The sequence below is a fragment of the Strix uralensis genome, unplaced genomic scaffold (genome assembly GCF_047716275.1).
Source record: "Strix uralensis isolate ZFMK-TIS-50842 unplaced genomic scaffold, bStrUra1 scaffold_334, whole genome shotgun sequence".
Lineage (NCBI taxonomy): Eukaryota > Metazoa > Chordata > Aves > Strigiformes > Strigidae > Strix > Strix uralensis.
This window is the reverse complement of record NW_027436928.1, coordinates 25,225-39,264: the sequence shown is the minus strand read 5'-3', so window position 1 is coordinate 39,264 and position 14,040 is coordinate 25,225. Positions and strand designations below refer to the sequence as shown.

The 14,040-nt window shown below is 67.9% G+C and overlaps 1 protein-coding gene across 1 annotated transcript in view; it reads right to left on the bottom strand.

Moving 5' to 3' along the window:
* LOC141938831 (chromodomain-helicase-DNA-binding protein 3-like) overlaps positions 1 to 14,040 on the bottom strand; it is a gene marked incomplete at its 5' end in the record, with an annotated part of 59,962 nt that overhangs the window by 28,289 nt on the left and 17,633 nt on the right. The window contains 10 exon segments of the mRNA XM_074857849.1: positions 1,317 to 1,441; positions 2,330 to 2,447; positions 4,082 to 4,180; positions 4,182 to 4,214; positions 5,054 to 5,195; positions 6,593 to 6,766; positions 7,698 to 7,819; positions 8,658 to 8,795; positions 10,571 to 10,771; positions 13,052 to 13,243. Coding sequence (XP_074713950.1) covers positions 1,317 to 1,441; positions 2,330 to 2,447; positions 4,082 to 4,180; positions 4,182 to 4,214; positions 5,054 to 5,195; positions 6,593 to 6,766; positions 7,698 to 7,819; positions 8,658 to 8,795; positions 10,571 to 10,771; positions 13,052 to 13,243 — 1,344 coding nt within the window.

Sequence of the window (14,040 nt, the reverse complement as noted above, 5' to 3'; positions counted from 1 at the left end):
GGGGGCTGTGGGGGACAGGGACACAGTTGGGGACACAGGGTCTGGGGGGGGAGGGTTGGGGACAGGGTGTAGGGCGGGGGAGAGGGTGTGGGGTGGGTGACACTGGGTGCTGGGCGAGTGACAGGGTGCGTGATGGGTGATGCTGAGAGGTTGAGAGGGTGCTGGGGCAGGTGACAGGGTGCTGGGGATGGGTGACGGTGCTGGGGCGGGTGCCAGGGTGCTGGGGCGGGGGACAGGGTGCTGGGGCGGGGGACAGGGTGCTGGGGATGGGTGACAGGGTGCTGGGCAGGTGACAGGGTGCTGGGGTGAGCGACAGGGTGTTGGGGTGAGCGACAGGGTGTTGGGGTGAGTGACAGGGTGTGGGGTGTGTGACAGGGTACTGGGATGGGTGACACTGTGCTGGGGTGGGTGACACTGTGCTGGGGTGGGTGACACTGTGCTGGGGATGGGTGACAGGGTGTTGGGGTGGGTGACACTGTGCTGGGGCGGGTGACACTGTGCTGGGGATGGGTGACACTGTGCTGGGGATGGGTGACAGGGTGCTGGGGATGGGTGACAGGGTGCTGGGGCGGGTGACAGGGTGCTGGGGATGGGTGACAGGGTGCTAGGATGGGTGACACTGTGCTGGAGTGGGTGACAGGGTGCTGGGGTGGGTGACACTGCTGGGGATGGGTGACAGGGTGCTGGGGCGGGTGACAGGGTGCTGGGGATGGGTGACAGGGTGCTAGGATGGGTGACACTGTGCTGGGGTGGGTGACAGGGTGCTGGGGCGGGTGACACTGTGCTGGGGATGGGTGACACTGCTGGGGATGGGTGACAGGGTGCTGGGGTGGGTGACAGGGTGCTGGGGATGGGTGACAGGGTGCTGGGGCGGGTGACAGGGTGCTGGGGATGGGTGACAGGGTGCTGGGGTGGGTGACACTGCTGGGGATGGGTGACAGGGTGCTGGGGCGGGTGACAGGGTGCTGGGGATGGGTGACAGGGTGCTAGGATGGGTGACACTGTGCTGGGGTGGGTGACAGGGTGCTGGGGCGGGTGACAGGGTGCTGGGGATGGGTGACAGGGTGCTGGGGTGGGTGACAGGGTGCTAGGATGGGTGACACTGTGCTGGGGTGGGTGACAGGGTGCTGGGCAGGTGCCAGGGTGCTGGGATGGGTAACAGGGTGCTGGGGCGGGTGCCACTGTGCTGGGGATGGGTGACAGGGTGCTGGGGATGGGTGACAGGGTGCTAGGATGGGTGACAGGGTGCTGGGCAGGTGCCAGGGTGCTGGGACGGGTGCCAGGGTGCTGGGCGGGTGCCACCGGCGGGCGCAGACCTGGATGTCGTTGTGGGGGTTCCAGTCGGAGTCGAAGATGACGACGGTGTCGGCGGTGGCCAGGTTGATGCCGAGGCCCCCGGCCCGCGTCGACAGCAGGAAGCAGAACTGCTGCGCCCCCGGCGCTGCCCCCCCGGCATCAGCGGGGGGGGGCCGGCCCCCCAAAACCCGGGACACCCCCTCCCCCCCATAATTCCCCGGTGCGACCCCCCCAAAAACCCCAGACCCTCCAACTCCCACCCCACCCCCGTCTTATCCCTCCCCCTCCGTGCTGCTGCACCCCAATTTCCCCCCCCACAAGCACCCTGGGGAGGGGGTGCAGGGTCCTCAGGACACTGGGGTCCCCCCCCCACGGACACCTGTGGGTCCCCCCTGGACATTTGGGTGCCCCCTGACCTCCTGGGTGTCCCCAAAACCTCGATCCCCCTGACCAGCTGGGTCCCCCCTAGACACTGGGGGGTCCCCCCAAACGCCTGGGTCTCCCCTGAACTCCTGGGTGTCCCCAAAACCCCGACCCCTGTGACCACCTGGGTCCCCCCCAGGACACCTGGGTCCCCCCAGACACTGGGGTACGCCCCTGGACACTGGGGGGTCCCCCTCAAATGCCTGGGCCCCCCCTGAACCCCTGGGTGCCCCCTGAACCCCTGGGTGTCCCCAACACCTCACCCCCCCCTGTCTACCTGGGTCCAACTGGACACTGGAGGCCCCTCCCCAGACACTAGGGGCCCCCCCCTAGACACTGGGGTGCCCCCCCCAGACACTGAGGGGTCCCCTCAAATGCCTGGGCCCCCCCCTGAACCCCTGGGTCCCTCCTGAACCCCTGGGTGTCCCCAACACCTCACCCCCCCCCCCTCAACTACCCAGGTCCCACTGGACACTGGAGGCCCCTCCCCAGACACTGGGGTGTCCCCCCCCTCAGAAACTGGGGTGCCCCCCAAAGACACTGGGGTCCCCCCTGCAGACATTGGGGTCCCCCCCACCCTCCTGGGTGCCCCCGGACGCCGGGGTCCTACCGTTGAAGCGGTCGATGGCCTCCTGGCGCAGGGCCCCCGTGATGCCCCCGTCGATGCGCTCGTACTTGTAGCCCTCGTAGTCCAGGAAATCCTCCAGTAAGTCCAGCATCTTCGTCATCTGCGGGCACTGGTTAGACTGGGAGCACCCGGCGGGGCTGGGGACACCCCGTACTGGTTATACTGGGAGGACCCAGGGGGACTGGGATGGGCACTGGTCAGACTGGGAGCATCCAGGGGAGCTGGGATGGAAACTGGTTGGGCTGGGATGGGCACTGGTCAGACTGGGAGCACCCGGCGGGGCTGGGGGCACCCCATACTGGTTATACTGGGAGGACCCAGGGGGACTGGGATGGGCACTGGTTAGACTGGGAGCACCCAACAGGGCTGGGGGCACCCCATAGTGGTTATACTGGGAGGACCCAGGGGGACTGGGATGGGCACTGGTCAGACTGGGAGCATCCAGGGGAGCTGGGATGGAAACTGGTTGGGCTGGGATGGGCACTGGTCAGACTGGGAGCACCCGGCGGGGCTGGGGACACCCCGTACTGGTTATACTGGGAGGACCCAGGGGGACGGGGATGGGCACTGGTCAGACTGGGAGCACCCAACAGGGCTGGGGACACCCTGTACTGGTTATACTGGGAGCACTCAGGGGGACTGGGATGGGCACTGGTCAGACTGGGAGCACCCATGGGGGCTGAGTGTCTCTGGGGGGTCCTGGGGGGGTTCCTGGTCCCCCCCAGACTGGGAGAAGATGAGCACCTGGTGGTTTGGGGGGGCTGTGGGTGCCCTGGGGGGGTCAGCGGGGTCTCAGGGTGCCCTGGGGGCATCGGGGGGGGGTCTCAGGGTGCCCTGGGGGGGTCAGGGGGGTCTTGGGGTGCCCTGGGGGCATCGGGGGGGTCTTGGGGTGCCCTGGGGGGGTCCCAGAGGTCCCCGTCCCCCCACCTGGGAGAAGATGAGCACCTGGTGGTTTGGGGGGGCTGTGGGTGCCCTGGGGGGGTCAGCAGGGTCTCAGGGTGCCCTGGGGGGGTCAGGGGGGTCTCGGGGTGCCCTGGGGGCACCAGGGAGGTCTCAGGGTGCCCTGGGGGGGTCCCGGGGGTCCCCGTCCCCCACCTGGAAGAAGATGAGCACCCGGTGGTTTGGGGGGACTGTGGGTGCCCTGGGGGGGTCAGCGGGGTCTCAGGGTGCCCTGGGGGGGGCAGGGGGGTCTCGGGGTGCCCTGGGGGGGGTCAGGGGGGTCTTGGGGTGCCCTGGGGGCACCAGGGAGGTCTCAGGGTGCCCTGGGGGGGTCCCGGGGGTCCCCATCCCCCACCTGGAAGAAGATGAGCACCCGGTGGTTTGGGGGGACTGTGGGTGCCCTGGGGGGGGCTGTGGGTGCCCTGGGGGGGTCAGCGGGGTCTCAGGGTGCCCTGGGGGGGTCAGGGGGGTCTCGGGGTGCCCTGGGGGGGTCTCAGGGTGCCCTGGGGGGGTCAGGGGGGTCTCGGGGTGCCCTGGGGGCACCGGGGGGGTCTCGGGGTGCCCTGGGGGGGGTCAGGGGGGTCTTGGGGTGCCCTGGGGGCTTCAGGGGGGTCTCAGGGTGCCCTGGGGGGGTCCCAGAGGTCCCCGTCCCCCCACCTGGGAGAAGATGAGCACCCGGTGGTTTGGGGGGGGCTGTGGGTGCCCTGGGGGGGTCAGCGGGGTCTCAGGGTGCCCTGGGGGGGTCAGGGGGGTCTCGGGGTGCCCTGGGGGGGTCCCGGGGGTCCCCGTCCCCACCTGGGAGAAGATGAGCACCCGGTGGTTTTGCTCCTTCAGCTTCCGCAGCATCTTCTGGAGCAGCAGCAGCTTCCCCGAGGCCTTGATCAGGGCCCCCCCCCTCGTAGGCGCCGCTCGGCAGCTTCGGGGACTCCTGGGGACGGGGACGTCACCTGTCACCTCCCCGTGGCCCCCCCGTGTCCCCCGTCACCTCCCCGTGGCCCCCCCGTGTCCGTCCCCCCTCCCCCAGCCCCTCCGTGGCCCCTCCATGTGTCTCCAGCCCGGGGCCCCCCCATGTCCCCTGTCCCTCTGTCCCCTCCACGTCCCCATGTCCCCAATGTCCCCTTGTCCCTCCATGTCCCCATGTCCCCTCCATGTCCTTCCATGTCCCCTTGTCCCTCCATGTCCCCTTGTCCCTCCACCTCCTTCCAACCCACGTCCCCTTGTCCCTCCACCCCACGTCCCTCTGTCCCCTCCATGTCCCCATGTCCCTCTGTCCCCTCCACATCCCTCCAACCCCTCCATGTCCCCAATGTCCCCTTGTCCCTCCATGTCCCCATGTCCCCTCCACGTCCTTCCATGTCCCCTTGTCCCTCCATGTCCCCAATGTCCCCTTGTCCCTCCATGTCCCCATGTCCCCTCCACGTCCTTCCATGTCCCCTTGTCCCTCCATGTCCCCAATGTCCCCTTGTCCCTCCATGTCCTCATGTCCCCTCCACGTCCTTCCAACCCACGTCCCCATGTCCCACCACCTCCCCTTGTCCCTCCACCTCCTTCCAACCCATGTCCCCTTGTCCCTCCATGTCCCCAATGTCCCCTTGTCCCTCCATGTCCCCATGTCCCCTCCACCTCCTTCCAACCCATGTCCCCATGTCCCTTCACGTCCCCTTGTCCCTCCACCCCACATCCCTCTGCCCCCTCCACATCCCTCCAACCCCTCCTTGTCCCTCCCTGTCCCCATGTCCCCTCGCTGTCCCCACGTGCCCCACCCACCATGGCGGCGACGGGGAAGAGGTAGGGGTGGTTGCAGCACTTCTTCAGGTCCATCATGATGTTGAGCAGCGACACCTGGTTCCCGCCGCCCCGCGAGTTCAACGCCTCGAAGTTGCGCGTCAGGATGTACTTGTAGTACTTCCTACGGGGAGGTCGGTGGGACCCAGGGGGCCGGGTGCTTCCCCTCCCCCACTCCTGGGGCACCCAGATGTCTGGGGGCCTCCCCTCCCCCCGTCCCGGGGGCACCCAAGCACCAAGGGACCCTCGCGTCCATCTCAATAGGGTTGAGTTCCACCAACATCAACACCCATGGAGACCAGTTGACTGGGTGCTCTCTTCTCCCAAGGACACAGGGGTCCAAGTGCTTCCCCTCCCCCACTCCTGGGGCACCCAGATGTCTGGGGGCCTCCCCTCCCCCCGTCCCGGGGGCACCCGAGCACCAAGGGACCCTCGCGTCCATCTCAATAGGGTTGAGTTCCACCAACATCAACACCCATGGAGACCAGTTGACTGGGTGCTCTCTTCTCCCAAGGACACAGGGGTCTGGGTGGTTCCCCTCCCCCACTCCTGGGGCACCCAGATGTCTGGGGGCCTCCCCTCCCCCCGTCCCAGGGGCACCCAAGCACCAAGGGACCCTCGCGTCCATCTCAATAGGGTTGAGTTCCACCAACATCAACACCCATGGAGACCAGTTGACTGGGTGCTCTCTTCTCCCAAGGACACAGGGGTCCGGGTGCTTCCCCTCCCCCACTCCTGGGGCACCCAGATGTCTGGGGGCCTCCCCTCCCCCCGTCCCAGGGGCACCCGAGCACCAAGGGACCCTCGCGTCCATCTCAATAGGGTTGAGTTCCACCAACATCAACACCCATGGAGACCAGTTGACTGGGTGCTCTCTTCTCCCAAGGACACAGGGGTCCAAGTGCTTCCCCTCCCCCACTCCTGGGGCACCCAGATGTCTGGGGGCCTCCCCTCCCCCCGTCCCGGGGGCACCCGAGCACCAAGGGACCCTCGCGTCCATCTCAATAGGGTTGAGTTCCACCAACATCAACACCCATGGAGACCAGTTGACTGGGTGCTCTCTTCTCCCAAGGACACAGGGGTCCGGGTGGTTCCCCTCCCCCACTCCTGGGGCACCCAGATGTCTGGGGGCCTCCCCTCCCCCCGTCCCAGGGGCACCCAAACACCCAAGGGACCCTTGCGTCCATCTCAATAGGGTTGAGTTCCACCAACATCAACACCCATGGAGACCAGTTGACTGGGTGCCCCCTTCTCCCAATGACCCAAGGATCTGGGTGCCCCCCATCCCTGGGGACCCAGACATCTGGGGGCCTCCCCTCCCCCCCTCCCGGGGCCACCCAAACACCCAAGGGACCCTCACATCCATCTCAACAGGGTTGAGTTCCACCAACACCAACACCCATGGACACCACTTGACCGGGTGCCCCCTTCTCCCAATGACTCAAGGATCTGGGTGCCCGCCATCCCTTGGGGACCCAGGCGTCCGGGGGCCACCCAAGCACCCAAGGGACCCTCCCGTACTTCTGCATGGGGCTGAGCTCGACGCGGACGATGAGCTCGGTCTTGGCCGGCATGTTCTTGAAGACGTCGGCCTTGAGGCGCCGCAACATGTGGGGACCCAAGAGGTCGTGGAGCTTCTTGATCTGATCCTCCTTGGAGATGTCGGCGAACTCCTCCAGGAAGCCCTCGAGGTTGCTGGGGGGGGTGGTTTGGGGACAATGTGACACCGAGAGGGTGGCACAGGGACATGGCGATGGGGATGGAGGTGGCCGGGATGTGGGGAGACACGGGGACAGCTGGGACGTGGTGGGGGGAAGGGGTGTGGGGACGGTCGTGGCGTGGGGTGGGTGGGGAGGGGACACGGGGGGACGTGGGGACAGTCACGACGTGGTGGATGTGGGGACAGTTGTGACGTGGGGTGACACGGGGGTGGCCATGACATGGGGGGAACACGGGGGGACACCAGGGGGACATGGGGGGGGGATGCGAGTGGGACATTGGGGCACGTGGGAGGACACGGGGACACACGGGGGGGACACAGGAGGGACATGGGGACACGGGGGGACAGGGGGGGATGGGAGGGACGTGGGAGGACATGGGGGGACACAGGAGGGACACGGGGGGGACATGGGGACAGAGGGGAACAGAGGGGGATGTGGGGGGATGGGGGGGGACATGGGGGGACGGGGAGGACATGAGGGGGACACGAGGGGGACATGGGGGGGACACGGGGGGACATGGGGGGGGACACAAGGGGACACGGGGGGGACACGGGGGGGACACGGGGGGGACACGGGGGGGACACGGGGGGGACAGGGGGGACACACGGGGGACACGCGGGGGACACGGGGGGGACACGGGGGGGACACGGGGGGGACACGGGGGGACACGGGGGGGGACACGAGGGGACACGAGGGGACACGAGGGGGACACGGGGGGGACACGGGGGGGACACGGGGGGACACGGGGGGGACACGGGGGGGGACACGGGGGGAAACGGGGGGACACGGGGGGACACGGGGGGGACACGGGGGGGACACGAGGGGACACGAGGGGACACGGGGGGACACGGGGGGGACACGGGGGGGACACGGGGGGGACACGGGGGGACACGGGGGGGCCGTACTTGAAGCGCTCGGGCGTGAGGAAGTTGAGGAGGTGGAAGAGCTCCTCCAGGTTGTTCTGCAGCGGGGTCCCCGTCAGCAGCAGCTTGTGCTCGATCTTGTACCCGTTCAGCACCCGAAAGAACTGGGGGGGCGTCACCCGCGGACCCCGGCGTCCGGCAGTGACCCCCACAACCCCCCCAGGGCACCCACAACCCCCCCAGGGCACCCACAGACCCCCCAGGGCACCCACAGACCCCAGTGTCCAGGAGTGACCCCCCCCAGCAGCACCCACAGGCCCTGGCATCTGGGGTGACCCCCTCCACCCCCCCCAGGGCACCCACAGACCCCCCCAGGGCACCCACACCCCCCCCCGGGCACCCACACCCCCCCCAGGGCACCCACAGACCCCCCAGGGCACCCACACCCCCCCCAGGGCACCCACAACCCCCCCAGGGCACCCACAGACCCCAATGTCCAGGAGTGACCCCCCCCAACAGCACCCACAGGCCCCGGCATCCGGGGTGACCCCCCACACCCCCCCCAGGGCACCCCTGGACCCCCCCAGAGCACCCACAAACCCCAGAGCTCAGCAGTGACCCCCCCCCCAACAGCACCCCCAGACCCCAACACCTTGGGGTGACCCCCCCCAGAGCACCCCCAAACCCCATCACCCCCCCCCCAATACCCCCCCCCCCCGCTTTTTTCCCACCAACCCAACCCCCCAATCCCCCTTCCCCAAGGCATTTGGGTACCCCTTGCCCCTCCCCCCAAACTCTGGGGTGCCCCCCCCGAATTTTTGGGGTGCCCCCCCCTAACACCCCATCACCCAGAACCAACCCCACCCCCCCGCCATTTTTTCCCACCAACCCAACCCCCCCAATCCCCCCTTCCCCGACGCATTCGGGTACCCCTTGCCCCACCCCCTGAATTCTGGGGTGCCCCCCCCCCGAATTTTGGGGTGCCCCCCCACCCCCCCCCACCTTGGACTGGTTGTTTTTGAGGCGATGGGCCTCGTCCACCACCAGACAGGCCCAGCGGATGGAGCCCAGCGCCGCCTGGTCGATGGTGATCAGCTCGTAGGACGTCAGCAGCACGTGGAACTTCACCTGCGCTTCCCGCTGGCGCGGCCGTCAGCACCCATGGGTGGCCCCCCCCCACCCACGCTGACACTTCCCGGCACCCCAACCCTGCCAGCACCCCGATAATCCACAGGACTTCAGTGTTGGGGGGCACCCGGAGCACCTGAGACCCTGACACTGGGCACCCCAGCACCCTGATCCTTCCCAGGACCCTCAAATCTGGGGCACCCAGAACCACCCCCCAGCACCCTGACACCCCCCCCTGCACCCTGACACCCCCCCCGGCACCCTGACACCCCCCCCGGCACCCTGACACCCCCTGCGGCACCCCGGTTTCTGGCCATCTAACACCCCCAAAGGGACCCAAGAATCCAGGTGTAGACCCCAACACCTAAAAAGGACTCAGGTCTTCGGGTGTAGCCCCCCAACACCCCAAAAGGGACCCTGGCACCCAGCTGTAGCCCCTCAACACCCCAAAAGGGACCCTGGCACCCAGCTGTAGCCCCCCAACACACCAAAAGGGACTCAGGTGTCCGGGTGTAGCCCCCCAACACCCCAAAAGGGACCCTGGCACCCAGCTGTAGCCCCCCAACACCCCAAAAGGGACCCAGGTGTTCGGGTGTAGCCCCCCAACACCCCAAAATGAACCCTGGTGTCTGGGTGTAGCCCCTCAACACCTCAAAAAGGACCCTGGCGTCCAGGTGTAGCCCCCCAACACCCCCAAAGGGACTCAGGTGTCCGGGTGTAGCCCCCCAACACCCCAAAAGGGACCCTGGCACCCAGCTGTAGCCCCCCAACACCCCAAAAGGGACTCAGGTGTCCGGGTGTAGCCCCCCAACACCCCAAAAGGGACCCTGGCACCCAGCTGTAGCCCCTCAACACCCCAAAAGGGTCCCTGGCACACAGCTGTAGCCCCCCAACACCCCCAAAGGGACTCAGGTGTCTGGGTGTAGCCCCCCAACACCCCAAAAGGGACCCAGGTGTTCGGGTGTAGCCCCCCAACACCCCAAAAGGGACCCTGGCACCCAGCTGTAGCCCCCCAACACCCCCAAAGGGACTCAGGTGTCCGGGTGTAGCCCCCCAACACCCCAAAAGGGACCCTGGCACCCAGCTGTAGCCCCCCAACACCCCCAAAGGGACTCAGGTGTCCGGGTGTAGCTCCTCAACACCCCAAAAGGGACTCAGGTGTCCGGGTGTAGCCCCCCAACACCCCAAAAGGGACCCTGGCACCCAGCTGTAGCCCCCCAACACCCCCAAAGGGACTCAGGTGTCCGGGTGTAGCCCCCCAACACCCCAAAAGGGACCCTGGCACCCAGCTGTAGCCCCCCAACACCCCCAAAGGGACTCAGGTGTCCGGGTGTAGCCCCCCAACACCCCAAAAGGGACCCTGGCACCCAGCTGTAGCCCCCCAACACCCCCAAAGGGACTCAGGTGTCCGGGTGTAGCCCCCCAACACCCCAAAAGGGACCCTGGCACCCAGCTGTAGCCCCCCAACACCCCCAAAGGGACTCAGGTGTCCGGGTGTAGCTCCTCAACACCCCAAAAGGGACTCAGGTGTCCGGGTGTAGCCCCCCAACACCCCAAAAGGGACCCTGGCACCCAGCTGTAGCCCCCCAACACCCCCAAAGGGACTCAGGTGTCCGGGTGTAGCCCCCCAACACCCCAAAAGGGACCCTGGCACCCAGCTGTAGCCCCCCAACACCCCAAAAGGGACCCAGGTGTTCGGCTGTAGCCCCCCAACACCCCAAAATGAACCCTGGTGTGTGGGTGCAACCCCCCAACACCCCAAAAAGGACCCCGGCGTGGGGGCTCACCTTCATCTTGAAGGCTTTCTTGCCCCCCTTCATGGCGTTGTCATCGAAGGAGAACTCGTTCTCGCGGATGATGGCCCGGCTGTCCTTGTCCCCGGTGTAGGTGACAACGTAGAAGGCCGGGGCCCACATCTGGAACTCCCGCTCCCAGTTGATGATGGTGGAGAGCGGGGCGCTGACGAGGAACGGGCCCTTGGTGTGGCCCTGGGGGACAGCGCGTCACACGGGGACACGGGGACGGGGCCCTTGGGGGACGTGGGGACAGTGTGACACAGGGGGACGGCGCGGGACGGGGTCCTTGGGGACGGTGTGGGACAGGGGGATGGCGTGGGACGGGGTCCCCGGGGGACACAGGGATGGGGTGACACAGGGGGATGGCACGGGACAGGGTCCCCAGCGGACAGGGTGTCACGGGATGGCGCAGGATGGGGTCCCCCGGGGACAGGGTGACACAGGGGGATGGCGCAGGACGGGGTCCTTGTGGGACACGGGGACGGTGTGGGACAGGGGGGATGGCGTGGGACGGGGTCCCCGGGGGACATGGGGACAGGGTGACACAGGGGGATGGCGTGGGACGGGGTCCCCGGGGGACATGGGGACAGGGTGACACAGGGGGACGGCGCGGGACGGGGTCCCCGGGGGACATGGGGACAGGGTGACACAGGGGGACGGCGCGGGACGGGGTCCTTGGGGGACACGGGGATGGGGTGACAGAGGGGGACGGCGCGGGACAGGGTCCCCAGCAGACAGGGTGACACGGGATGGCGCAGGATGGGGTCCCCCGGGGACAGGGTGACACAGGGCGATGGCGCAGAATGGGGTCCCCAGGGGACGCGGGGACAGGGTGACACAGGGGGGTCCCCAGGGGACAGGGTGACACGGGGACAGGGTTCCTGGGGGACACAGGGATGGGGTGACATGGGGACGGCGCGGGATGGGGTCCCCAGGGGACAGGGTGACACAGGGGGCTGGGGTCCCCCGGGGGACATGGGGATGGGGTGACACAGGGGGGTCCCTGGGGGACAGGGTGACACAGGGGGACGGCGCGGGACAGGGTCCCTGGGGGACGCGGGGACGGGGTGACAGATGGGGACGGCACAGGACAGGATCCCCTGGGGACAGGGTGACACAGGGGGACAGCACAGGACGGGGTCCCTGGGGGACACGGGGACGGGGTGACACAGGGGTGACAGCGTGGGACAGGGTCCCCAGGGGATGTGGGGACAGGGTGACACAGGGGGATGGCGCAGGACGGTGTCCCTGGGGGGACGTGGGGACATGGTGACACGGGGGGACGGGGCGGGACGGGGTCCCCAGGGGACGGGGTGACACAGGGGGGGTCCCCAGAGGACACAGGGACACGGTGACACAGGGGGAAGCGAGGACAGCGTGACGCGAGGGCAGGGGGACACCCCAGCGGCCATGGGGACACGGACGGGGACGTGGGGACAATGGGGGGTGGCTGGAGGGGATAAAAATGTCTCTGGTGGCCCGTGGGACACGGGCGGGGACGCGGTGACACCCCAGGGTGGTGACAGGGCCTCAGGGAGGAGCCGGTGTCAGCAGCGGATGGTGCCAGAGGCCACACGGGTGACACCAGGGGCCAGGCGGGTGACACAAAGGGCCAAGTGGGTGACACCAGGGCCAGTCAGGTGACACTGGGGCCCAGTTGGGTGACACCAGGGGCCAGGCGGGTGACACCAGGGCCAGGTGGTTGACACCAGGGGCCAAGGAGGAGACACCAAGACCAGTTGGGTGACACCAGGGGTCAAGTGGGTGACATGGGGGCCAAGTAGGAAACACCAGGCCTGTGTGGGTGACACCAGGGGCCAGACTGGTGACACCAGGGGTCAAGGAGGAGACACCAAGGCCAGGTGGTTGACACCAGGGGCCAAGTGGGTGCCATGGGGGCCAGGTGGGTGCCATGGGGGTCAAATAGGAAACACCAGACCCCTGTGGGTGACACCAGGGGCCAAGGCGGGCGACATGGGGGCCAAGTGGGTGACATGGGGGCCAAGGAGGAGACACCAGGACCCAAGGAAGAGACACCAAGGCCATGTGGTTGACACCAGGGGCCAAGTGGGTGCCATGGGGGCCAAGTAGGATACACCAGACCCCTGTGGGTGACACCAGGGGCCAAGGTGGGCAACACGGGGGCCAAGTGGGTGACATGGGGGCCAAGTGGGTGACATCGGGGCCGTGTGGGTGACACCAGGGGCCAAGACGGGTGACATGGGGGCCAAGTGGGTGACACGGGGGCCATACAGGTGATACCAGGGCCAGGCAATTGACACCAGGGGCCAAAGAGCAGACACCAAGGCCAGCTGGTTGACACCAGGGGCCAAGTGGGTGCCATAGGGGCCAGGTGGGTGCCACGGGGGCCAAGTAGGAAACACCAGACCCACGTGGGTGACACCAGGGCCCAAGCGGGTGCCACCGGGGCCCGAGCGGGTGACACCGGGGCGCAGGCGAGAGCGAGCTCACCTCCTTGTAGAGCGAGTAGAGGAAGACGATGGTCTGGATGGTCTTGCCCAAGCCCATCTCGTCGGCCAGGATGGTGTCGGTGCTCTGGGCCCAGGAGAAGCGCAGCCAGTTGAGCCCCTCCAGCTGGTAGAGGTGTAAGGTGCCGCCCGTCGCCGTGATGAACCGCGGCTGCGTCTCGTACTTCACCGTCGGCTGCCGGGGGGGGCGCGGGGGGAAGGCGTCAGTCGGACGGGGGGCGGGTGGGGAACAGGCGGCCGGGAGGTCTAACCCTGCCCCCCCCACTTCAAGGTGCCTCAGGGGGTCATGGAGGTCCCAGGACACCCAGGTGGCCGGGGGACACGTGAGGGACCATGGGGGGGAGCCAGGTTTGGGGGACAACACCCAGATTTGGGGGGACACCCAAGGGTCCATGGGTGGGACCCAGGTGGATGGGGGGACCCACTAGGTTTGGGGGGACACCAAGGGTCTGTGGGGGGACTGAGATTTGGGGGATACCCAAGGGACCATGGGGGGGGACCCAGTTTTGGGGGACAACACCCTGATTTGGGGGGACACCCAAGGGTCCATGGGTGTGACCCAAGTGGATGGGGGACACCCACTAGGTTTGGGGGGACACCCAAGGGTCCATGGGGGGGACCCAGTTTTGGGGGGGGACACCCAGATTTGGGGGGACACCCAAGGGACCATGGGTGGGACCCAGGTGGATGGGGGACACCCACCAGCTTTGGGGGGACACCCAAGGGTCCATGGGTGGGACCCAGGTGGATGGGAGGGACCCACTAGGTTTGGGGGGACACCCAAGGGTCCATGGGGGGGACCCAGTTTTGGGGGGGGGACACCCAGATTTGGGGGGACACCCAAGGGACCATGGGTGGGACCCAGGTGGATGGGGGACACCCACCAGCTTTGGGGGGACACCCAAGGGTCCATGGGGGGGACCCAGGTGGATGGGGGGGACCCAGGTTTGGGGGGACACCCAAGGGACCATG